At 44.7% G+C, this 26,893-nt stretch overlaps 1 protein-coding gene and 1 pseudogene across 8 annotated transcripts in view; one reads left to right on the top strand and one right to left on the bottom strand.

Annotated features, from left to right (window-relative positions):
- Positions 1–26,893, bottom strand: part of herc1 (HECT and RLD domain containing E3 ubiquitin protein ligase family member 1) — a 94,312-nt gene that overhangs the window by 55,371 nt on the left and 12,048 nt on the right. For all 8 annotated transcript variants that reach the window (XM_085463108.1, XM_085463160.1, XM_085463134.1 and 5 more), the window contains exons 9-21: positions 25,110–25,254; positions 24,700–24,871; positions 23,884–24,018; positions 20,493–20,658; positions 20,228–20,353; positions 19,555–19,776; positions 18,967–19,119; positions 10,601–10,733; positions 10,242–10,433; positions 7,893–8,117; positions 6,489–6,662; positions 6,271–6,385; positions 6,054–6,174 (exon numbers count right to left, since the gene is read on the bottom strand). In XM_085463108.1, coding sequence (XP_085319234.1) covers positions 6,054–6,174; positions 6,271–6,385; positions 6,489–6,662; positions 7,893–8,117; positions 10,242–10,433; positions 10,601–10,733; positions 18,967–19,119; positions 19,555–19,776; positions 20,228–20,353; positions 20,493–20,658; positions 23,884–24,018; positions 24,700–24,871; positions 25,110–25,254 — 2,079 coding nt within the window. The remainder of the gene's footprint in view (positions 1–6,053; positions 6,175–6,270; positions 6,386–6,488; positions 6,663–7,892; positions 8,118–10,241; positions 10,434–10,600; positions 10,734–18,966; positions 19,120–19,554; positions 19,777–20,227; positions 20,354–20,492; positions 20,659–23,883; positions 24,019–24,699; positions 24,872–25,109; positions 25,255–26,893) is intronic.
- On the top strand, positions 99–2,615 carry LOC146719302 (zinc finger BED domain-containing protein 4-like; annotated as a pseudogene).

Raw genomic sequence — 26,893 nt, 5'->3', positions numbered from 1 at the left:
CCGCTCACCAATGGGCTCTTATGGAGACGACTGTTGCCATCCTCGCCCCCTTTGAGGAACTAACTAAAAGAGAGAGCATCTACGACGCACTAGCCTCTGATGTCATCCCAGCTGTGACTGTGCTAGTGAGACTTCTAAACAGAGAAACAGACGAGGACCACGGCGTTAAGACAATGAAAGCAACCTTACTGGCAGCTGTCAAGAAGAGCTTCAGTGATGTCGAGACCAACCCACTGTACTTCATCTCCACCATACTTGACCCAAGGTAAAGGCTGTGTGCTATAGGTATTCAATGATAAACTACAGTATTAAATGTAAGATTATTTTACATCTGAAATATTATATATTTGTAATTAAAATACACAAATACAAATGTATGCAATATACAGTGGGGCAAAAAAGTATTTAGTCAGCCACCGATTGTGCAAGTTCCCCCACCTAAAATGATGACAGAGGTCAGTAATTTGCACCAGAGGTACACTTCAACTGTGAGAGACAGAATGTGAAAAAAAAATCCATGAATCCACATGGTAGGATTTGTAAAGAATTTATTCGTAAATTAGGGTGGAAAATAAGTATTTGGTCACCTCGAACAAGGAAAATCTCTGGCTCTCACAGACCTGTAACGTCTTCTGTAAGAAGCTTTTCTGTCCCCCACTCGTTACCTGTATGAATGGCACCTGTTTGAACTCATCATCTGTATCAAAGACACCTGTCCACAGCCTCAAACAGTCAGACTCCAAACTCCGCCATGGCCAAGACCAAAGAGCTTTCGAAGGACACCAGGAAAAGTATTGTAGACCTGCACCAGACTGGGAAGAGTGAATCTACAATAGGCAAGCAGCTTGGTGTGAAAAAATCAACTGTGGGAGCAATCATCAGAAAATGGAAGACATACAAGACCACTGATAATCTCCCTCAATCTGGGGCTCCACGCAAGATCTCATCCCGTGGGGTCAAAATGATCATGAGAACGGTGAGCAAAGATCCCAGAACCACACGGGGGGACCTGGTGAATGACCTGCAGAGAGCTGGGACCAAAGTAACAAAGGTCACCATCAGTAACACACTACAACGGCAGGGAATCAAATCCCGCAGTGCCAGACGTGTTCCGCTGCTGAAGCCAGTGCATGTCCAGGCCCGTCTGAAGTTTGCCAGAGAGCACATGGATGATACAGCAGAGGATTGGGAGAATGTCATGTGGTCAGATGAAACCAAAGTAGAACTTTTTGGTATAAACTCAACTCGTCGTGTTTGGAGGAAGAAAAATACTGCGTTGCATCCCAAGAACACCATACCTACTGTGAAGCATGGGGGTGGAAACATCATGCTATGGGGCTGTTTTTCTGCCAAGGGGACAGGACGACTGATCCGTGTTAAGGACAGAATGAATGGGGCCATGTATCGTGAGATTTTGAGCCAAAACCTCCTTCCATCAGTGAGAACTTTGAAGATGAAACGAGGCTGGGTCTTCCAACATGACAATGATCCAAAACACACCGCCCGGGCAACAAAGGAGTGGCTCCGTAAGAAGCATTTGAAAGTCCTGGAGTGGCCTAGCCAGTCTCCAGACCTCAACCCCATAGAAAATCTGTGGCGGGAGTTGAAAGTCCGTGTTGCTCGGCGACAGCCCCAAAACATCACTGCTCTCGAGAAGATCTGCATGGAGGAATGGGCCAAAATACCAGCTACTGTGTGTGCAAACCTGGCAAAGACCTATAGTAAACGTTTGACCTCTGTTATTGCCAACAAAGGTTATGTTACAAAGTATTGAGTTGTATTTTTGTTATTGACCAAATACTTATTTTCCACCCTGATTTACGAATAAATTCTTTACAAATCCTACCATGTGGATTCATGGATTTTTTTTTTCACATTCTGTCTCTCACAGTTGAAGTGTACCTCTGGTGCAAATTACTGACCTGTGTCATCATTTTAGGTGGGGGAACTTGCACAATCGGTGGCTGACTAAATACTTTTTTGCCCCACTGTATATAATATGAAATACATTTCCCTTATTACTACCAGAAAGTCAAATGGCTGGCATTTGTCACAGTGGTTTAGGGGAAACTAAAATCAGTCCTATTTTTCCACATATTAACACATTCATAAATTTTGTGCAGGTATAAAGATCGCTTCTTCTCTAACAACACTGCTCCAGAGGCCAAGCTGCAGATGATGTCCAGAGCTGAGGCAGAGGGGAGTCGGGCAGAGCTGCAGAACCTCCTGCTAAACTGTTCCTCAAGGCCCAGGCCAGCACTAGCAGCAGTCTGGACACTGTATTTGATGAAATTGCTAAGGAGCAGCCCCAGGCAGCACAGCCGCTGGCAGCAGGTGCTGCCATTGAGCTCGACACGTACCTCGGAGAGGCCCCAAGCCCTCGTGAAGACAGTCCTCTGAAGTACTGGGGTGTCAACAAAATCAGGTTCCCCACTTTGGCTAAAATGGCCCGTAAATACCTCTCAGCCCCATGTAGCAGTGTGGAAAGTGAAAGGCTTTTTAGCTCATTGTCACATATTATAGATGAAAACAGAAACAGTCTGACTGCTGATAATGTAGAAAAGCTACTTTTTTCTTACTTTTCTTAAAAAAAACCTGCCACTCACTTTTTCTAAATAGGCTCCATTAAGTGAGTCGTCTTAGACTTGATGTTAATACCTACCTCAGTTGCACTGACTGCCACAGTTCTATGTTGGTGGATGTTGTTAGTTTATTCAAATATTGTGCACTAAATAGCAAAGATGTTTATTAATGCCCTTTGTGTTGTCCAAAGCGGCAGAGTTTACAACAAACTGAAAACAATACTTGAGTTGCACTGTCACTGTTTACATTTTTTTTCATCATTATTTATTCTGTAATATGTTGCATACAACATGCTTTTCATTTTAAATAAATGTTCTTAATTCCAAACCAGTCCCTTGTTTTTTTGTTAAATTATAGGACTAAAGCTGTTACCTGTAAATTTAAATCATGTTTTTTATTAAGTACTCAGTATCGGTATCGGCAAGTACTGAAATGCAAGTACTCGTACTCGTTTTCCGAAAAAAGTGGTATCGGTGCATCCCTACTGAAGATGTTTCACTCTCATCTGAGAAGCTTCTTCAGTTCTAAGGTCAAATGGTGGAGAGTCCCAGATTTAAACCCAGTGGGAGTTTCCCTCCAAAGAGGGACAAAGGAACCCCTGATAATACTCTACCTAATCACATGAGCCAAGGTGTGAAAATGGGTGTGGGTCACAATCAGCCAAGGTTTTGGGTGAGCTCATTGTGAAACCTGTACAGCATACACTACATTGTTAAGTCTGTGTTTAGGAGTTTTGTCTTTCGGGTGAACCAGTTTCTGTCTGAGTGTGTTGCTGGGTCTGAAATACACTGGGATGTCATGCTTGGAGAAAACTCTCCTGAGTTTCTCTGATACACCGGCTACATAGGGGATGACAATGTTGTTGCGTCTGTCCTTCTTATCCTCCCTCGCTGGTGTCTGGTCTTCTTTTCTCTGCCTCTTTGCTGACTTTAAGAACGCCCATTTAGGATAGCCGCACGTTTTGAGTGCTTCCTTTACATGTGTGTGTTCCTTCTTTTTCCCTTCAGGCTTAGAGGGAACATGTTCTGCCCGGTGGTGTAGGGTCTTAATTACTCCAAGTTTGTGTTCCAGAGGGTGATGGGAGTCAAAGAGGAGGTACTGGTCCGTGTGTGGGGGCTTCCGGTAAACTTCGATGTTGAGTTTGCCGTTCTCTTCAATGTGCACGGCGCAGTCCAGGAACGGCAGACAGTCGTCCTTTGTGTCTTCCCTGGTGAACTTGATGTTTTTATCCACAGCGTTAATGTGCGCAGTGAAGGATTCCACCCAGGTGTCGTCCACATATCTGTACCAGTGGCTGGGTACTCTTCCTTTGAAAGAGCCAAGAGCCTTCCTTTCCACTTCCTCCATGTAAAGGTTGGCTACAATAGGTGACACGGGGGAGCCCATGGCACAGCCATGTTTTTGGCTGTAGAAACCTTCGTTGTACTTGAAATATGTAGTGGTGAGGCAGAGGTCTAACAGTGTGCAGATCTGATCAGGTGTGAAGTTGGTCCTGTCCTCCAAGGAGCTGTCTTCTTGTAGTCGTTTTCTGACAGTCTCCACGGCCTCCGTGGTGGGTATGCAAGTGAAGAGAGAGACTACATCAAAGGACACCATGGTTTCATCTGGATCCAGGGTAAGTTTCTGGACCTTGTCAGTGAAGTTGTGTGGGGTGTTCCCCACAAGAGGTGCTAGGACGGTAGCAAGGTGTTTCGAGATGTTGTAAGTGGCTGAGTTTATGCTACTGACTATGGGTCTGAGTGGGACACCTTCTTTGTGGAGCTTAGGAAGTCCATAAATGCAGGGTAAAGGCGGTGATATGTAAGGCGGTCAAAGGTTTGTCCTTTTCAAGCTCTTGAAGGAAAGCGATAACTTTCTTTTTGTAGCTGCTTGTGGGGTCTCGCTTTAATGCTTTGTAGGTATTGTTGTCACTGAGGAGAGTAGTGATCTTTGTGTGGTAATCTGTAGTGTTTAGGACCACGGTGCATCTTCCCTTATCAGCTGGTAATATAGTGATGTTGTGGTCTTTGCTCTGGGAAGCGACGGCCTTCTTTTCTTGTATTGTGAGGTTGGACGGAGGGACTTTGGCAGTGGAGAGGGTGGCTGAGACTTTCATCCTGATTTGCTCTGCTTCTGTTTGTGATAATTTGTTCATCCGTACGGCGGTTTCTGTGGCTGTGATGAGGTCCACTATGGGCAACTGTTGCGAAGAAATGGCAAAATTGAGTCCTTTGGCTAATACTCTCTTTTCAGGTTCAGTGAGATTCCGGTCTGAAAAGTTCTTCACCCATTTTTCCTGACTTCCTCAGGTGTGTGTTCTTCTCTGAGTTGTGTAGATTCAGACTGACGAGTGTGTGTTTTTGAAAGCAAGTTGTGGAATTTCCTGCGTTGTCTTTCTTTTTCTTTAGAGTGTTGGGACCGCTGAGCCTTGTCCACAAACTTGTAAACCTCTTCTAAGATTGGAGACGGTAGAAGGGTTTTCATTTCCTGCAGTCTAGCTAATCTTGCTCTAATCTTGCTAATCAGCTATAGTGAAATGGACCTGTCTTATCCTTTCACTTAGAAGCTGATTTTGTGCTCTCCGTAGAATCAACTCTGTATCCCCTGACAGTGGATCCAAGGCGCAAACTCTTAGGAACAACCTTGTTCTGTCTGCATCTTCGTTAAAACGAAGATGGTTCCTATAATCCACTAGTTTCCTTGATTCCTTTTCATACTCCCGCACCAAGTGAAGGGTGTTCCTCCCCAAATGTACGCCGATGGTGTGCGTCCTGCTCGGAGTCGCCATTACCATTAATGGAGGTCCTGTTTGAGCTCACATTGGCACGGACCTCGTCGGGCCATTTCAACGGAGTACACAGGGATATCACTTTGTATTAGTTTTGGTGGCTTATGCAATACGATATCCTGAAGCAGTGCCTCTGCGCACCATTTCTGCAACGAGTGTGGTGCAGGCACGAGTCTGCAGATACTGACTGACCAGGGCATCACAAGAAAGAGATGAGATAGGGCCAGAGGTACCTAATTCCCACATTCCAGCCTCCTTCCATTGTAATAACCATCTCACACAGGCGCAGAGAGTGGACGTGCTGCATTGGAACAGCGTTTTGCAGATGTGTTCTCCCACCCTCAGCCGTGCCAATCTCATAAAGCACAAAGGGAGGAAGCTGTAAAGCTGATTGTGCTAAAAAACAGCTGTTCATTTTGCAACGTTGTGTTTATGGTATCAATCACACACTTGATCTCAGTCCAACAAAAGATACTTTTCAGTTACTAAAGACAAAAGTTAGGGCAGAGAGACCCATCACCCATGTATTAAAATCAACCCTTATATTTGAAATTATGTTGGTTTGTTCCTAAACAGTTTGTGCTACACTTTTTTGACCCCTTAAATTAAAGGTGAAAGTCTGTTGTTGAATCACACATTGATTTATTTAAATAGTGGTGTGCAGAGGCAAAACTAAAAAAAAAAAGAAGCTTTGTTTACTTACCCTCCTCTCACGAGAAGAAGATCGTGTCTGGATGAAGTCCATGTTCTTACAGGCTAGTAAGCGGTTTCGTACCTTAAAAACACACCGATAGACTTCTGCCAGGGACTTAGATGGTTGATACCTGATAGGAAAATATTTCCTTTAGACAGGTACTGTGGGACAGTATGGAAATGCTTCATGTATTTCATATATTAAAAGGTGTATTTTGTTTTACTACCTGCCCTCTCCACAGGCTTGGCCGAGCAGCCCTGTGTGCTTCAGTAAGGCTGCCAACACAAACCTGGACACAGTGTCTAATAGGGTCTCATTACTGAGAGATGCATTGTCCCAGTCTGCAACAAAATCCACAGTGCAGTCAGTGAATGTATATACCTGTAAAGCTAATTGCATTAAAGAAATGGTAGGATTCTGTATATACTCAAAAAAGATGCAAACCTTTGCCAATAGCGTACTCATGCATGTTGATCCAAAGGCTGTTGGCAGGTTCTTTAGAGGAACCCAGAGCCAAATCCACCAAGACACTCAAGTCAGGATGCAGTGTGCAGTCGAAGGGTTTCTGCTCCTCATTACCAGACAGTGCAGCCTCCAATAATGAGCTGATGCAGGTGTCTGAAGGACAAGCAAACAATTATCTTCACAAGTCACAGAAGAAGCGATAAATGAACTCAACTGGACAAGAGCCCTAGGATTCTGATCAGTCAGAAGTAATGTCCTGCTCTAAGTTACATTCTACTACTAATCTACTCATGTTGCTACTACTGTCCGATACCGATACCGATATCATCAATTTGGATATCTGCCGATACCGATATGAATCCGATATAGTGTTTTTTAATCAATAAAACTGTTTTTTTAATATATCTTGCTGCATTTTGTATAAGTTCATACTCAAGTTTAAATAAACAACAACACTAAAGCTATTCTGTTATACCTGTATGTAAAAAATACAACAAAATATTTCATAGTTCAGCAATACTGATCAATCTAATAAACTTAGACCTGCACCATCCTCCCTATTCTGGTATTTTAAAGAGTACTTAGCATAAATATTAAGCAACCTAACTAATAGGGTTCCAACTCCCAGCAACAACAAAAATAAATAAATAAAAAATAGGGAACCACCCCTCACGCTCCACCTCATGATGCTTAATCGACGTAATCAACTTTAATTTGATGCAGTGTGGAAAAAAAATGCACAGAAATCAATTATTTTTCAAGAAATATTAAATAGATTCAACATCTTTCTTCCACAGAACTGCAGACTGCACAGATGGTACCTTCCCAAAGGAAAAAGTACTATAGCTTACTAGGGTATATTAGACTTAACAGTTACTATATACAGTAATTGACTTCTATTCATTTTACACAAGATTAAAACTTTGGGTGTAAGACTCAGATAATTATTTATTAAAAGCGAGACATTTTAAATGAGAATAAGAAAGAAAAGTATGTCTTTGTGCCCCCTTTTCCCTGTTCATGCCCTATCGGCCCCCCTGGCTAAACTTTGCTAGCTCCGCCCCTGCACAGTTACCAGCCGTCAGCTACGTAGAAAAAGATCCTCGAGTAGAAAGTAATATTAAATAAATTCTAACAACAGCTGATTAAGCTTAAACGTGCTGCTGTTGTTCAGCCGCTGGTTTCCTCTTTCTGGTGCAAAGTGGGCCAAAAACAAAGAAGAGAAAAGCCGATCAGCTGATGATTGATCAGTTTCATGATTGAAGTAGCAGCAGGAGAGAGAGAGAGAGAGAGAGAGAGAGGCCGTCGCTCCATATATCGGTTGTTAAGCTTATCGTGTTAACTAGTTGCTACTGGTTGTGTATGTAGGCGTCCGTCCTGTACCTAGCTGGGGGATGTCCATCTCCAAGCCATTGCTAAATAGCGGTGTTTTGAGCCAGTAAACAGTATCTTGTTCCTCCAGTGAGGTGGGAGCTCCCTGCAGCATCCCACCAAGGCAGCGCCCAACTAGCAGGGCGACTGTCCTCTCCAGGTCCACAAGCCACACCCAAGAAAGTGCGGGCTGCGGCAGGGTCATTCCTGAGGCTGGCTCAGCAAAGTCTGAGGTACCTGGAAAAAGACAAATACGTTCTCCAATTTAGTACTCCACCAGACGTCAAGATGGCCCCAACTGCAGGGTGTTGAAACATATCACCTTTCATTATAAATAACACGATATGATTTTCATTTTCTCATATCAGACATCAGTGTTACATATTAATGTTAAGGCCAAAAATGAGTCTTGCGAAGTCGCATCTATTCAGCATCTCACACGAACATCTAGCCTAGAGGTCGGCGACCTGCAGCTTGCAAGCCAGGGGTTAGGATTAAGGTTACCCCGAACTAGGGCTGGGCCATATTATACCGTTCACGGTAATACCGGTATAATGTTAGGCAACGATAGGAAAATGAAATATCGCGATAGAATGGGAGTAAAACGCGCATGTGCAGTGCCTTTGTTTACATACGCACATGGCCGATTGTTGAGTGAAACAGATGATCCAGAATTGGTTTGTAAAAATGGTGCAACTTCAGTGATGTGGAACTGGTTTGGTGTTTGTCCGTCAGATACACAACAAAGCACATTTTTTTGCAGAACATGCAAGCGGCCGTTGTTATTGTCGTATTTGTCGGACTAAGATGCTCTTAAATCTGGGAGTAATCTGGGTCCTAAACTCCGTATGCTTCAGGTCAAACAACACTGCAGCATCACTTAGAGTTAAAAACTGTCTAAATTCTTTCATCTTTAATAAAACGATCAGCATTGCTGCTTTACCAGGTGTAACTATAAAGTTTAACTTCCAGGCATCCATGAAAACAAAAGTTATTACATTTAACGGAGTTAGAAGTTAGCAGGAAGCTAGCGGAAGTTAGCTCGCTAGTTTCGCTAGTTACCTAAGCATGATATAGCATGTTCTGACTGAGAGATTTCTGAAACATTCAAACGTACAGCTCTGCTATCACTTCCAACATAAATGAAGACAGGAAACTAAACAGCAGTGACGTTTGTAGGGTTACTGAAGTTGGGCTAGCTGGTATATAATGATGTGCTACGTGATCGCTAGCGACACAGCTATGTTAGCATAACATAAACAGTGAAGCTGGAGGACGAACACTAACACTTTTCCACTTATAAAAGTTAACGTGAAGGTTCTTCATGGTTAGAGACAAATGCAATCGCATGGCAGGATGCTGTAAACGGACCAAACTTCAGTCAGGAGAACAACTGAGATAATCCATCCACAATACGAGGTTAGTCATTAATATACTGCAACAACATGGGAATAGAGCAGCTGCCAGAGAATTCAACATTAATGAAACAATGGTACAGAAGTGGAGGAAGCAAGAAGAATGAGTTTAATAAAGTTTGATTTATCTGACTGCTTTGTTTCGCTTAATGTGCCTTATAATCCCGTGCACCTTATGGTCCGAAAAATGCGTACTGCACACTGCAGTTTAATGTTGCAAAGCACCTCTTTTTAACTTCAGTGGATATTATACATGGTTATGCTCAGGATATGTCAGCCCATTTCTACTGGAAATGCCTTTTGGTTAAACTTTCAGCAAGCAATTTGCATTTGCACTGTTACATTTTTATAAAGCTTTAATGTACATAAAAACCAGCTTCTTGTTTAAGTGAATATAAATGGAAGGTTGTCTTTTTGCGCTAGTAATGTTGTGGAGTTGTATTTTGTCTCGCATCAATTATATCGTCGGTTATATCATTATCGCAAATTTTCAAATATATATCGTGATAAATATTTTTGGCCATATCGCCCTGCTCTACCCCAAACCCTATTATACTATATGTACCTCTGTCCCCGTCACCTGCATGTGCTGCTCTTCTTCTCCCACTGCTTGGTAGGAGCAGCTATGACTCTTGATGTTGAAAGTTGCCGACACCTGAACCGGCAAATTAATCCTCCAATTCTAGTGTATGTTTATGCCAAATTAAAAAAAAATCATCAAGCTCTTAAAGAGAAAAAACTTAACGACAGAATATGTGTACACGTAATGCCTGCACACATGGCTTTTTGTAATTACACTGCTGGCTTAGCTGACAAGGGCTCATAATTTAACATCTCCAGCAGAAATGATCACATCATGTGTCTGTACATGCATTTACCTCATCCCAGGATATTTTGTAACTTTTTTTTTCAAATTTTGACCAAGTTAACCTTGCTCTGAGCTCACCCTGAAGAGGCCACTGCAGCTCCTGGTCCTCCAGAGGAGAGGCAGCAGGCAACAGTCTGTTCAAACAATCCAGAGGAGGCAGCAGTTCCAGCAGTTGGCTCAACAGCGGCCTTGCCACCGACACCGGAAGCAGCAGTAAGGCGTTGATTATCTGACACAGCATGCTGCCTGCTGCTGACACGTAGATCACATCTGCAGATTACATGGTCATAGTTTTATGACAATGATATAAAACAAAAGAAAGTATCTTCAATGCTAAATGAAAAGAACTTGAACTATCGGAGCAGAATGAGATAACAAGGAAGTGAAAACAGGCCTTTATAGCCAGATTACAACACAGGTCACTTGATTTCATTCACCTTGTAGCTTCTCCCGTATGCTGCCATTCCAGGAGCTCTCCTTTATCAGCGCTGCAGAGCGGGAGTAGATATCTGTGGCATGTGGCAAGAGCAGCTGCAGATGTTTGTGGAGCAATGACACACTGCTGGAGTTCTGCAAATAAACAGGGTGACAAAAAGTTTTTATATACTATGGTCATTTTCTTTTATTTGGTTTCTTTTATTCACTAAAAAAGTGACAGACAGACAGATTTTTACCAACATCACAGGGCTGAAATAAATGGCCTGTATTTGTATAGTGCTTTACTAGTCCCTAAGGACCCCAAAGCGCTTTACACAACCAGTCATCCACCCATTCACACACTGGTGATGGCAGCTACATTGTAGACACAGCCACCCTGGGGCGCACTGACAGAGGCGATCTATCTACAACATAGCACACCACATTATTAAGACACCACTGAAAAGAAGCATCAGTGAAATTATTCATCAGTAAATAAAACAGACATTTAGCTTTAACTCTATATTTAACCAGCAAAATGAAAGTTGTATCAACCCACTGCCACTGGAGACCAAGCCACTCCACAGTTTTCAAAGACACAATAAACAGCGTTTCAAGGCAGTTAAATTCAAGAAACATATGAAAACTAGTTTTTATTTCTTGACAAAAGGGACATAATTCACTTGCATCTTTTTTAACCTTGGACACAAAACTACTGACAGCAATGGCACCGTGCAAAACCCTCCCCTGTAGGTCACCTGACCTCTTATTGAGTGGGGGTTAATAAAAGACTCTCCATATAAGTTTCTGACATTCCTCAACTTTTAACTTGTCTCTCCAGACAGCATCGGTCCTTCCACTGAAGTGCCTTTTATTTAACCCTTGAACTGACATTTTATATAACAGTTTTCCACTCAGCATGTGAAAAGTCACGAGTCTTTCCGATTCATAAGCGAGGGTCCCGTCAAGAATGTAAAATCAATACTCAATTCCATTCCTCAAAAAGGATCTCTTTCATCGGAAATCTCTAATCCACGACTAGAATCTAACAGCATCTCCTTTTCAACTAAAGTTAAACATTTAAGCCAAAAGTCTAGAATACTCCTCATAATGTGGCTTGACTTGAACCAATGAAAGTTGTTGCTGTTTCTGTGTTCTGAAGGTCTGGTCCATAATTTGTCTCAGTTTGAGAGCCTTTGTCTCAAGCAGTCTTTTCAAAAAAGCAAGTCCAGTTCCATCACATGCATCCGGCCAAGCCCCCAAAAACAACGGTTCCTCTAGAAGCCAAAACAATGAGGAAGCTGGTTCCAGTCTTTTCCAACAGAAAAGGGTCCAAGCTTTAAAAAGGCCTTTATAAAACATAGGAATTTCATAACAAAATATTAAATTACAGTTTAGTAAAAACACGGAAGCATCCATTCCTAACTCTCCTTTTCCTCTTAAAATAACACTAGTTACTGGTTCCCAGAAAACATCTTCCCTTCCCATCAAGTGTTTCTGAATAAACTGCAGTCTGAAAGCTGCAGCTCTGCTCTCTAGGTGAGCTCGTCCCTGTCCACCTTCTTCTTTGGGCAAAAAGCACAGCCCGGTGTATCCAATGTCGATTATGCAAAAAAAACTTGATCATCAAGGATTAAAGTTTACGCGCACGGGTGCAGCGGCTCTTAGCTCTCCAGTTTGGTGCTCGTTTTTACTTTTAATGTGGATATTTTTGAATGTTTGCAACGCCGCCATCTCTTACAGTCGCCAGAACCTAATTGACCTAGGTTTTAAATATAGTTTGTCTGTTTCTGGCGACTATCAGCGAACACACAACATCCTGGAGGAGATAGCGAGACCGCCAGGGTCACCGTGGATGGTCTGCCCGCCCAGCAAGCGTAGAAGGCGACGGAGGGAAAGAAAGCGGAAGAGGGGATGCCGGTCGGGCTCAGACGCTAGGCTACGCAAACATCCACACCGGCCAGCACTTCCGAGCCTATCGGGCAGGGCTGCGTATAGGGCGGCCAGGGCAGACCTGAGTAGAGGCATCAGGAAAGCTAAGGCTGCCTATAGGAGGAGGATTGAAGATCACTTTGCTGACAACGACCCCAGAAAAATGTGGCAGGGGATCAATCACATTACCAACTACAGAAGCAATAACCAGGCGACATCTAGGACTGATGCCTCACTGGCTGAGGATCTAAACCGTTTCTTCGCCCGCTTTGAGACGACCAGGCCCTCAGCTGCCACACCACTTCCACCCGCCCCCAGCACTGGCACACTAACACTCAGGGAGCACCAAGTGAGGTGTGTTCTAAGGTCAGTGAATCCCAGGAAGGCGGCAGGTCCTGATGGAATACATGGAAAGGTTCTCAGAGCATGTGCTGACGAACTGACCGGAGTCTTCACTAAAATCTTCAACCTTTCCTTGTCATCAAACACCGTCCCGCCCTGCCTCAAAACCTCCACCATCATCCCCATCGCCAAGAAGACAGCTGTGTCCAGCCCAAATGACTACAGGCCTGTTGCACTTACGCCTGTAGTGATGAAGTGCTTTGAGAAACTGGTCTGTCAGCACATCAGGGCCGGTCTGCCTCCCACTCTGGACCCCCACCAATTTGCCTACAGGACAAATCGATCCACCGAGGACGCTATCACCATAGCGCTCCACACTGCGCTGAGTCACCTGGAGCACCGAGGAAGCTATGTGAGAATGCTCTTCCTGGACTTCAGCTCAGCATTCAATCATATCATCCCGGAGATCCTGGTCCAGAAACTGTCTCACCTGGGACTCTCCACCCCCATCTGCCTCTGGATCAAGGACTTCCTGACAAATAGACCACAGTCTGTCAGACTCGGCCCCCACCGGTCCAGCACCATCACACTCAGCACCGGGTCTCCACAAGGATGTGTTTTGAGTCCCCTCTTATCAACAATAGACCTGTCTGGCACGCAGTATGTTTGTGTTTGGTGGACAACCAGGGCCCTATTTCAGGAAGCCGGTTTAGTGCAAACTCTGAGTAAGTATACCCTGAGTTAACGAAAACTCTGGGTTTTCGGTTTCACAAAGCGAGTTTAGATTAATTCTGAGTGAGTTACTATGACGACACACTCCGTGAAGCTAACCTGCCCCCTAGCAGGTTTACTTCAACTAACCCCGACTTTCTCCGCCTCTTTGTCGGAAACCTGACTGTAGGAAGTGTCAGACATGGCGTGCTCCTTCCTTGAAGAGCCAGTAGATGTTGAAGCCCAAATTCTCCGCAGAGCTCTCCACCGGGAAAGTGATCAGAGCGCGTTTGGACATTTTATAATTTCCTGATGATTTCCTGTGTGAACGTTACAGTTTTTCAGCACAATCTATAATTTATTTGAATAACATCCTCAGGCCTAATATTGCTCATGTGACACATCGCGGACATTCTCTCAGTTCATTGCATATTATTTGTATTGCACTTCGGTTTTTTGCAAACGGGAGCTTTCTGTATAATATTGGTGACGCTGCACGTTTCCAAGGCTACCGTCTGTCGGGCAGTCAGGAATGTTACAGTTGCACTGAAACGTCTCCTGTACTCGTTTGTGGTGTTCCCCGGTCATAGACCCACAAGATTTATCAAAGAGGGATGCCACAAAATTGCAGGTATCAGCATGAACGAAACTTAATTCATGATGTGGTGATACTTGAACTACTACTTAAATTGCACATTTATTTTCAGGGTTCCCAGGCGTGATTGGCTGTATAGATGGCACTCACATTCCAATCATTGCTCCTTCAGTAAATGAAGGAGACTATGTGAACAGGAAGTCTTTCCACAGCATTAATGTACAGGTACATAGTTCCCTGTAGCATTTCAAATAGAGCTGGGCGATAGAACGATAACGATATGTATCGCGATATAACTTTTACTCGATAGAGAAATTAAGCTATCGCGATAGACCTCACCGCTCTTGTCCTCTTAAAAAAAAAATAATAATAATAATGTCAGCCAATCCAAATTAAGTAGCGCAGAGCCGAACCAATCACAGCCGCAGCGTCACGTCGCGTGACTTGTTAGTACAGCACAAGTGCCAAGCCGCACGTGTGTTTGTTTGGGAAGCAGCCAGCGGGTAATGGAGCCAGCGCGTAATGGAGGAAATGAGTGTGCCGACTAGAAAAATCAACCGAGCGTGACCGAAGAGAAAACAGATGACGGTTCCAATGCTGGAGAGATTGTCGAACGGAAGAGCCATAGAAGTTCCGTAGTGTGAAGGTATTTCGGCTATTTCAAGTCTGACAAAAAACAGAGTAGCGTGCACTGTAAATTGTGCCGAAAGCAAGTCTGGAAATACAATAAACTGGTGCATGCGTCACACTGCGCCACGTTATTGTTTCGGTTAAATGAATTTCTACAATACTGTTACTGTTAATTCTACTCTCTGCAGTGTTTAAATGCTTACATATACACACAGTTACTGTCCCTCCACACATACGACTCGGTTCTGCTTCTATGCCCCAGCTTTGTTTACTTTTTCCCACCGAGGCTTCTAGACTTCTGATTGGCCAACATTTCTGCACGGTTAGGAATCTAGCGCCACCTGCTGCTTTGGCATGTTCATAGCAGCGTTTTCCTTCATTTCTGCCTTTATGTGTGGACGGGATTATTTTTTAAAACGAAAACGGAAAATCTCCGTTTTCAAAAATACCCGTGTACGTGTGGACGTAGCCTCAGTCTCTGACTGGAAGCGCTAATTCGTCATTCGGCTTTTGTCAGACTAAAGTAACTGTTAAAACTGTTTGAAAAGCTAAGCTATACAACAAGGAGAGATTGAGAATTACCTTTTAGTTCTCAGTTTATTTGATATTGACAAAAGTTAGTCAGTTTTGTCTGTTCTTCTGTAAAACAAACTAAGATTTATTTTTAGAATTAATATTTTGTTTCTAAGTGGAATTGACAATTTAGTCTGTTTCATTTGTTCTATTTTGAAACTTAAACGCTTTAGCGGCTGTCTTTTGTGTAGTTTGCAATATTTGCCTTTTATTTATCTGAAAAAGTCTCATGTTCCTTAAGTACATCTACCCTGTTGAACTTATTATGGGAAATAAATATTTAAATAAAAACAAGCTGCTGATTATTTCACATTTTACTTGTGAGCAACGGCACATTTAAATCTTACAAATATAGTTATTTGGCTTATATCGTGATAGATATCGTTATCGCCTGAAATGAAAAAAACATATCGTGATATGAAAAAATCTCATATCGCCCAGCTCTAATTTCAAACTAACAAATTATTTCATTATAGTAATGGATGCTAATTTGTGTTCTCTGCACTGTGAAGATCATATGTGATGCTGCCAACATTATCACAAATGTGGAAGCCAACTGCTCAGCCTCTGTGAGTGGTGGTGGTGGAGGACCCCCACCTGTTTTTCAGGCCTCCGCTTTTTTTCTGTTGGCTATAACGGGCCACATTTGAGCATACAGAGTAAGCAAATATGTACTTGTAATGTGCTCAGATAATTTCAATAAGTGCTTACAGGGGGGAAATTAATGTAGCCTCTAACTGCAATTGATTTACATCGGACAAACAGACCAAGCACTATGGCTCATAATACAATTACACCTTACCTGTTTGGACTATATTTTTATATTTCATTTTTACTTGCTGCCAGGAACGTTTGGGGCCTGTTGGGTTGCACCTGCGCTCACATCACATCACAAAATAAAATGTATGAAATAAAAAATAAAATAACATATGATAAAATAACGTGTTAAATGGGTGGAAATCCCTAGATCAATGTTTAAATTAACACTCACGCATTGACTCTGTCGGCTTTGTTTTGCCATGCATGCTCCCTTTCTTTTGCAGCTGAGGCTGTGTTACTTTTTTTCCGCAAAATTTGCATGTTATCGGCATATGCTGCCATCAGAATTTCGGCCTCAAGCGCTGTAAAATACATTGACCGCGCCTTCTTTCCCTCCGTCTCCATGGTGACTCGCTTAATCTGTGCTCCACTAATCAGGGCTTTATGTATCCTCGTGCGCGCGCTTAACTTGGGGTTAAAGCAACTCCGCGTTGACTGAACTAATTGTTATCAGCCTTTCTGAAACCGAATATTCCGAGTTGGACAGTTCGGGGTTACTCAACCCTGAGTATCGTTTTTCACGCTGAGTTTTCTAAACCGGCTTCCTGAAATAGGGCCCAGATCCATCACCTTCTTCAGTCTGTTTGCCAGGCCGCCCCTTCTTAATATCCTGGAAATCACCTTTCTTTGGTAACAGCATTAGAACTGCTCTCCTGCAGCTCTGAGGTCTCTGAGCCTTCAGTGAAGCTCTCCTCAAAAACCTCCATGACATCGTCACAAAGGTCAGACCTTGCTCTGTCCTTTCTTTTTTCCAGAGAAAAGAAAACCTTCGTAGGAGCATCCATCAGAGAAAGATTTTGAAATCTGCAACAAACCTGAGCCCCCTGTGCTCCAGAGCCCGGCAAGGCTTTTTTAGATTTGAGGTTCTCAAACCAAACTCGGTTTCCTGTAAAATTTGCAGACACCTCCAGCTCCACTATGTCAGTCTCCAGATCTCTCAGAGATTTGGCCGATGAGTAGGGATGGGTATCGAAAACCGGTTCTTGTTGAGAACCGGTTCCCACTGTTTCAATTCCTTGGAATCGTTTGCCACTTTTAAAAACGATTCCCTTATCAATTCCAGTCGCCCCGAATGACGTCATCACGTTGAGTAGCGTCTTTTACCCAGTAGGAAACACGGCGCCTGAGCGGCACAAACGCTCAAAAGTTTGGTTACACTTTATGAGAAAGGATGACAACAGGGCAACGTGCAATACTTGCAAAGTAGAGATTTCATCAAAGGGAGGAAACACTACGAATATGCAAAAGCATTTGCTCAAAAAACACGCGATTGCGTTCAACGAATGTCGTGTTTTTGATCCGCTCTGGACTAGCGAAGCTCAACCCAGCAGCAGCGGTAGCGTTTCCACGTCCTCTCCCGTTAATACTGCAGGTAACTAATCAATTAGCATTGCATATTATGTTAGCGCGATTTACCTTATTACAAAACCTGCTATTACTGTGCGTTGCATTTAGATAACCATGATGAGAGAGACAGAGTCTGGCTCAGATGCTGGCAGGTCTCGCTGCAGTCTACCGGTAGCGTCTCCTTTCAGGCCAGGATAGACGAATGTCACCGAGCAGTGTCTAAGTTTGTGGTCAAAGGCTTGCACCCATTTGCCACAGCAGATGCCCCCGATTTCACTTTGGTAAGTGAATGTGTTTAATTGTAGGCAGGACATTACTGGATATTCTTGTGTAATTGCTACAGAATAATTTATGTTAAACTTTGTTATTGCTACAGGAGAATATTTATTTTATTATTTTACATATACATTTTTTTTCCTGGGGACCCTGTGACACCCCATTGAAGAGCCGTAGGCTGTGGCTCTCTTAAGATCTCACTGTTGGGTTTGTAAGGCCATGTTACTCCTAAATTTCTATCTTGTTCAAAGAGAAGATATAAAACACAGTTCTAAGCTAATCGACCTTAGTGTTCTCCTTTTTAAAAAAAAAAAAGAATCGATAAGAGAATCGATAAGAGAATCGATAAGGAATCGAATCGTTAAACAGAATCGAAAATGGAATCGGAATCGTTAAAATCTTATCAATACCCATCCCTACCGATGAGACAATGACAGTACACTGCTGACAAAATTCGTTGATTTCAGTTTTGCCAAGAACCCACCAGTGACTTAAAGACATAAAATCATCTTTCCGATTTATTTGCTTTATTTGCGTTCTCAACACTGTCAACAAAGATGACCACAGCGCTGAGTTCACCCACTGCCAGACTACACTCCTCTACTGAGCAAGGACAACTAGGTATGATCTTAAAACCATGTTGTCTCATGAGTTTAGAGAAGTCCATTTTGGCGATTTTGCACACTCAAAAAAAGTCAGTAATGCTTAATTTAATCAATTCAGAAAAGTAAAGTTAGAAACAAGTCCTCGATCTCTCAGTCAGACTCATCACACGCTCCACCGCCACACTCCCAGCATGCAATGCAGAAGGAACGAAAGAAAGATGCGGGGTACCAAGCACATTTTACACCTCTCCTGTTCACTGATAGAGAATTCAGTTTGCTCTCAGACAAACAAAACCAACGTGCCTGAGAGTTTAAAGCCATTTTAATCCTCATTACAACAACCATGTATGATCTGAAATTAAAGTGCAATCGGAAATAAAAAACGTCTTCAAATAAAACACTGTGAGGCTATGAAATTGTGTTGTAATCCCCCATCCCGTCATCCTGCCATGTTTTGGTAGTGTGAAAACTATTTTCTAAGTCATTAAGCATCAAGAATCAAAACAAATGTGTTTACACACTCTAATTATTCTAAAAAAGAGGAGCGCAGCCGTACCTCAGTAAGAGAGTTGATGTGGCAATATGCTAGAAGTTGCTTCTGCAGCGAGCAGAGAAGTTGGTGCAGGTGAGCCGGCTGGCTGCTGTCAGAGGAGGATGTGCCCTGCTGCAGCTTATCACTGTTCTTCTCCAGCTCACCGAAAGCCTGATCCTGTACAGCACAAACATACAAACACAAACATCTGTGGGTTCAGTTCCATTTATTTAACACTAGTCTACAACTGTCAAAGTCAGCTTTATTTTCAAAACCATGTACATGTACAGATCATACACAGGAGTCTGATATCGCAGTGCTCCCACGCTCTGATAGAAATCTCATATACACAACAGTCTCAAGCCGACTGTTGTTGTGATTTGGTGCTGTATAAATAAAAATGAATTGAATTGAAAAAAAGTTATTTCATCCAAGTAGTTTCTAGTTTTGTTTTGTTCGTCTGGATGTCAGAGTTCCATTTGTGGCTTTGCGAGAGCAGAAAACAGAATGATGTGGATAATTGAGTCAGAAGACTCAAGAGGAAACGTACAGCCAGAGGCAGTCTAACTAGCATTCAGTGTGCAGTGTGTTCATTTCTCGGTATTAACTTACAGTATAAAAGCCAAGGTTCCTGAGCAGCGTCTTCATGAGAATCTCGGCCAGGTGAGTGTCGGGGTGGCCTGTGGTGGTGCCGTAGGCAGGCTCTGGGAGAGCTGTAAAGGCAGGGCCAGATGAAAGTACCTCTGGGCCATCAGCAGGAGAGCTGTAACCCAGGAGTGAGGCCACGTGGGTGTGGTCCTGGAGGCTGGTCAGGATTATGTCGAGCTGCATCCTCTGTGACACAAAATACAAACATTCCTGAGCAATGCAGGCAACAGAGACATGAACCAATCAGCAAATTCATCTTTCACACCTGAGTAAGTGAGAATATATGAGGGCAATGTAAATCGATGCCATTGCTGCCCACCACTAATTTCCCTTTTGGTCTTCTGTGACTCCCCTCTGAAATTATTACGCTATTTAACATAAAAGACAACATTACTAAGATAAGTTACCCATGTTTCAGAGTTTAGTGTGTGATTTCTTTCTGAATCCTGTCCACAGCTACGTCTATTCCTCAGCCTGCATGCTTGTATCTACATGGCACTGATGGATTTGTTCCTGATAATCATTAGATTTTATTTTAAAAAAAAACAGGTTCTGTTCCTCTTCTTTACAGGCTGTTTAAAGCATCAAGCAACGAATCCTGCGCAGCTCCATCTACACAGTATGTAGCATCGGGTACCTGTCCTTTGGAGAGACTCTCCCATCTGTCCGGACCCTGAGGTAGCAGAGAGTGAAGAAGCTCCATCCTCTCCCTCAGTGGTGGCAGCAACATGGTTGCCCCCACAGACAGAGTCTCAATCACTGCCTGAAGGAAGAAAGTATTTTAAAGTCAGTTTTAGGTTTCATTCTGATCACCTCCCATAATCCTTCATGACTTATTTCTGTTATGAGTTCAGTCTGAATATTACTCTGTTGATAACAATTATCCGAAAAGCATCTTTTACCTCCTGAATCTCGTCTGGCACAGAGGAGTCCATCAGTCTGAAAAGGAGGTTCCTCAGTGGCCTGGCCTGCCGGCCCAAAATACTCGTTGCTACGCCCCCCGCCAGGGCCAGCGCCAGATGATTGGACAGAAGCCGAAGGCACAGCTTGAGGAAGTTGTGATGCTCCCTTCAAATAAATTTAAAAACATTTTTAATCCAGAACTTGGCAAGGTCTCCTCCTTGAATCGCTACCTTATCGTGGTGGAGGGGTTTGTGTGTCCCAGGGATCCCAGGGGCTATGTTGTCTGGGGGCTTTTGCCCCCTGGTAGGGTCTCCCATGGCAAATTGGTCCTGGGTGAGGGACCAGACAAAGAGCGATTCAGAAGACCCTTATGAAAAGAATATCGAGGGAACAGTTTACCCTGCCCGGGATAGGGTTACCGGGGCCCCGCCCTGGAGCCAGGCCCAGGGAGGGTGCCCGAGGGCGAGCGTCTGGTGGCCGGGCCTTAGTCCATGGGGCCCAGCCGGGCACAGCCTGAAGAGGAGACATGGGCCCATCCTCCCGCAGGCCCATAGGGGTCGGGTGCATTGTGTGCCGGGTGGCGGCCAGGAGCGGAGGCCCTGGCGAACTGACCCCCGGCTGCCAAGACTGGCAATAGGGACATGGAATGTCACTTCTCTGGTGGGGAAGGAACCTGAGTTAGTGCGTGAGGTTGAGAGGTACCGGCTAGATATAGTTGGGCTCGCCTCTACGCATGGCTTGGGCTCTGGAACCAGTCTCCTGGAGAGGGGCTGGACTCTGTCTCAGTCTGGAGTTGCCCCTGGTGAGAGGCGGCGGGCTGGGGTGGGTATCCTAATATCCCCTCGGCTTGCTGCCGGTACGTTGGGGTTTTTCCCGGTGGACGAGAGGGTTTGTTCCCTGCGCCTTAGGGTCGGGGAACGGGTCCTGACTGTCATCTGCGCTTATGCGCCGAGTGGCAGTTCGGAGTACCCAGCCTTCTTAGAGTCCCTGGGGGGGGGTGCTGGAAGGTGCTCCACCTGGAGACTCTGTTGTCCTGCTGGGAGACTTCAATGCTCATGTGGGTAACGACAGCGAGACCTGGAGGGGCGTGATTGGGAGGAACGGCCTCCCTGATCTGAACCCGAGCGGTGCTTTGTTATTGGACTTCTGTGCTAATCACAGTTTGGCCATAACGAACACCCTGTTCGAACATAAGAGTGTCCATAAGTGCACGTGGCACCAAGACGCTCTAGACCGTAGGTCGATGATCGATTTTGTAATGGTATCACCAGACCTGCGACCATATGTTCTGGACACTCGGGTAAAGAGAGGGGCTGAGCTGTCAACTGATCACCACCTGGTGGTTAGTTGGATCAGGTGGTGGGGGAGGACGCTGGACAGACCTGGTGCACCTAAACGCGTAGTGAGGGTGTGCTGGGAACGTCTAGCAGAGGCCCCAGTCCGGAGAGATCTTCAACACACACCTCCGGCAGAGCTTCAACAGCATTCCGAGGGAGACTGGGGACATTGAGTCCGAATGGACCATGTTCAGCGTCTCCATTGCCGAAGCTGCTGCATTGAGCTGCGGCCGCAAGGTGGTTGGTGCCTGCCGTGGTGGTAATCCCCGAAGCAAATGGTGGACACCACAGGTGAAGGGAGCCACCAGGCTGAAGAAGGAGTCCTATTGGGCTTGGTTAGCCTGTGGGACTCCGGAGGCAGCCGACAGGTATCGACAGGCCAAGCGGAATGCGGCTCGGGCAGTGGCTGAAGCAAAAACTCGGGTGTGGGAGGAATTCGGAGAGGCCATGGAAAAAGACTTTCGGACTGCCTCAAAGAGATTCTGACGTTGTAGGGCTGTCCTGGTTGACACGCCTCTGCAATGTTGTGTGGAGATCAGGGGCAGTACCTGTGGACTGGCAGACCGAGGTGGTGGTCCCCATCTTTAAGAAGGGGGACCGGCGGGTGTGTTCCAACTACAGGGGGATCACACTCCTCAGCCTCCCTGGGAAAGTCTATGCCAGGGTGCTGGAAAGGAGAGTTCGTCCGCTAGTCGAACCTCGGATACAGGAGGAACAATGCAGTTTTCGTCCTGGTCGCGGAACACTGGACCAGCTCTTTATCCTCTCGAGGATACTTGAGGGTGCATAGGAGTTTGCCCAACCAGTCTACATGTGTTTTGTGGACTTGGAGAAGGCATTCGACCGTGTCCCTCGGGGTGTCCTGTGGGAGGTGTTGCGGGAGTATGGGGTGTCTGGCCCATTGCTACGGGCCATTCGATCCCTATACGACCGTTGCAAGAGCTTGGTTCGCATTGCCGGCAATAAGTCGGACTCGTTCCCGGTGGGTGATGGGCTCCGCCAGGGCTGCCCTTTGTCTTCGGTTCTGTTCATAATTTTTATGGACAGGATTTCTAGGCGCAGCCAAGTGGCGGAGGGCTTTCGCTTTGGTGGCCTCAGAATCTCATCTCTGATTTTTGCGGATGATGTGGTTCTGTTGGCTTCATCGGGTGAGGGCCTCCAGCTCGCACTGGAACGGTTCGCAGCCGAGTGTGAAGCAGCGGGAATGAGGATCAGCACCTCCAAATCTGAGGCCATGGTTCTCAGCCGGAAAAGGGTGGAGTGCCCACTCCGGGTCGGGGATGAGTTCCTGCCCCAAGTGGAGGAGTTCAAGTATCTCGGGGTCTTGTTCGCGAGTGATGGGAGAAGGGAGCCGGAGATCGACAGACGGATTGGGGCTGCAGCTGCAGTAATGCGGACGCTGCACCGGTCCGTCGTGGTGAAGAGGGAGCTGAGTGTAAAAGCGAAGCTCTCAATTTACCGGTCGATCTACGTCCCTACCCTCACCTATGGCCACGAGCTGTGGTTAGTGACCGAAAGAACGAGATCGCGTATACAAGCGGCAGAAATGAGCTTCCTCCAAAGGGTGGCTGGCCTCTCCCTTAGAGATAGGGTGAGAAGTTCGGCCATCCGGGAGGGGCTCAGAGTAGAGCCGCTGCTGCTCCACATCGAAAGGAGCCAGCTGAGGTGGTTCGGGCATCTGACAAGGATGCCCCCTGGGCGCCTCCTGAGGTGTTCCAGGCATGTCCCACCGGGAGGAGGCCCCGGGGCAGACCCAGGACACGCTGGAGAGATTATATCTCTTGGCTGGTGTGGGAACGCCTTGGTATTCCCCCGGATAAGCTGGAGGAGGTGGCTGGGGAGAGAGAGGTCTGGGCCTCTTTGCTTAGGCTGCTGCCCCCGCGACCCGGCCTCGGATAAAGCGGATGAAGATGGATGGATGGATGGATGGATGGAACTTGGCAAGGTTACATTCTGATTGGTCACATATGATTTCACTAAGTGCAAGAAAGACTATACAGCAAGCCCAGGAGGGTTTATAACACCAGTGAAGGCTGGTGGCTAACAGGCTCACCTGGATGAGGGGAAGGGAAGAGGAGGGACCTCGCTGTTGATGCCTTCACAGTATCGTTCAAGGAAGGAGCGCAAATGAGAGAATGTGCTTTCTTCTAGGTCAACGCAGTAGGGCCGGTGCCAAGCTACTACTTGCCTAGAAAGAAGTAATAAGTAAATATTAGTAAAGTATGTAAGGTACAGTAAATTACTTTGATCTACAGTAAAGTGTTGTGTCGATGTCATAAACATAAAGGCCTGTGAAACCAAAATCCAAACAATAACTGTGATAACCACATTTGTATGTATCTCACATGTATGCTTTTAATCAATCAACACCTAAATGTGTTTGTTAAACAGCAGTTCTCTCACGCCGTCACCCTCGTTGACGCCTGTTGGCCTTTTTCAGCTGTTCCTGGAAGTGCATATCCTTAAAGACCTTGAATTACATATTTAACAAAAAGGCTGAATCACAGTGCTTCTCTTCTAAACTCATCTCCCAGGCTGAGAGGTAGGACCTCTGAGGATGCTCACAGTATCAGGGTATTTGTTTTGATTTGTGTTTTTCGGTGCATTTTTGGAGACTGATTGCTGAGTGACTGCAATAAAACCCACCACTGTAACCTTTACTCTGAATCACAAGATCAGTGTGTTGGTTTTGCAGTTTCAGTACTTTTCACGTGTAGTTACTGCCCTTTGACTCGTGCTTCCTAGTAGCTGAAAAACAAATTCTGGTGGTCTTGCAACATCAGCTCTTGCCTGCAGTCCCACGTGAATATTTCCAGAGAGAAAATCATCATGATGGGATCAGTTCGTGGTAACTGTTGCGGTAGCTGACCTGTCTCTGGGCAGGGCAGTCCAGGCCAGGCTGTGAGAGGTGCCAGCTGAGATCTGCTGAATGGCGACTCCATCCAGGCCGATGACCTTCTTGGGTTTGGTGATTGGCCCTGTGGAGTTCCCCTGCCCACACTGACCCATAGAGTTGTTGCCCCATGCATATACTTCATTGTCTGCATCGGGATTAAGCACAACACGATCGAAACAGATATGTCATATCTCAAGCTGGAAGTTACATATTACCCTAAATTGACAAGGTCTGCATATTTGCTATTACATCAGGCTGCTTGCAACAGCCCTCAACAAACACAAAAATTTTCTGTGTCAGCAAAAAAACTGACTGACAGAGACAGTTTGAGTATTTTAACTCTGATCCCAGACAGCAAGCGCACAAAAAGAGAAAAGTAGTACCATGTGACAGGGCCAGGCAGTGGCTGTCCCCTATGGAGATGTCCACTACTCTGGTGGTAGCCAGCTCCTCAATAAGTTTAGGTCTGAGTGCGGTGGCCTCAGAGGAACCACAGCCTAGACAAGCACCGCAGCCCCAAGCGTACACCTGAAAACAAGAGCGGGATCAGCATCAGCACAGCTTTCTGTCCTGGGCAGTGAAGCGGCACCTCAGAGACAAATAACTGGAAGAACAATATTATGTAACAAATCTCGACCTTAAATATTGAACTGTGTCCAACCAGCTGTCTGTTCAGTAGGAATACATAAACAGCTGCACGAAATTCCCTCTTTGGGATAAATGTCCATAAGTTTCAAGGATCTAAGCAGCTTGAAACAAGTTAATTTCAAGATGTTTTAAGATCCTTTTGAATACATTTTAGGGCATCTTTTAAAAATGGCAACAATATTTTCAGCGTGTTTAATTTGATTAAACACGTTGAAAATAGGCAGAATGCCTAAATGCTGTCACCAAGTGGAAAACAGTGATACACCTCCAGCTGTCAGGCCTGCAGACCTGTGATGTGCACCTCTGTCCTGTGGTACACACGAACTCGCAGGTTAAATACCTGCAAGCTTTTTGATGAATATTAGTGCAGCGTTAGCCACGCAGGGCTTTGTTGCTATAAACACCAAAAATATAGCGCCATGGCAAGTGTACAAGCTGCAAAGGAACAACGATTTTTAAAACGTTATGTCGGGGAAACTTTTGAAGCATTAGGAAAAATTCAGATTCAACAACTTGAACATGAAGGTGTAATGAAATGAAAATGATTTGATGCTTCAAGAATAACTGTCCAAATAAGGACCAGGAGTGGCACTTTCCAGACATTTTCTATTTCCATTGATAGCAGTTTGAACTTCTTCTGACCTCTGAACTTTGTTCGTTTCTCGTGTAGACAAGTTGAATTAGTCGTTCAACAAAACGGTGCACTCTCTTCTAAACTCATCTTACAGGTTGAGCCACAGGACCCACCCAGTATGAGTGTATTTGTAGGGCTGCACGATTTTGCATAAAATGAGAATCATGATTTTTAAGTGTGCCTATGCCAAAAGGCACACTTATTACTGTTTCTCGGATTTATTATTATTATTGTTATTATTATTATTTTCCTTTTTCATTTTGTGCGGCTGGAGCTGGAATGGTGTGCTATGACTTTTGGTGTTTATTAGTTCTATAGTTTTTTTAAATATGAATATTTTAATGCAAGTTTTTGCCCATTGAAATGAATGGGAAGGAAAGTGAAACTTAACTTCAAACGAAAGTGAAACTTAATTTGTGGTGTGTTGGCTCACTCACTTAATTTGTGGTGTGTTGGCTCACTCTAGTGGTATGCCAGCAGTAGTACGGCCTGTCTACCCTTATTTGGATTTTTTTTTTGTAGCCGTATGAATGGCAAACTACACTCATTGGCAGCGGCATAGGCACACTTAAAATTTCTTCTGAAATTTTCGCTTTCTAGTTTGGTTTAGAATTGAGATCACGATTCTCTCACGATTTTCTTTTCCAGTATAAATATTTATTGCACTTATTAACTGCACATCAACTTCGTAACAGTTGCGACTGAACATAAAAACAATAAATAAACATAAAAACAACAAATGTCTCACGTTTTGTTGTTCCCGCAAAATGTTGTACTGCTTGTAATTCCGTCTCCACCGTTGCTCGACGCTGCGTGTATAGAACAGGTAGTGCAACAATAGAAAAATAGTTGCGGGACGGCACTGTGTAGCGTTTGTCTAGGTCA

Source organism: Copadichromis virginalis, linkage group LG1 (genome assembly GCF_057382275.1).
Source record: "Copadichromis virginalis isolate Kocher_CV1m ecotype Utaka linkage group LG1, C_Virginalis_male_GT1.1, whole genome shotgun sequence".
Lineage (NCBI taxonomy): Eukaryota > Metazoa > Chordata > Actinopteri > Cichliformes > Cichlidae > Copadichromis > Copadichromis virginalis.
This window is presented reverse-complemented; position numbering and strand designations above follow the sequence as displayed.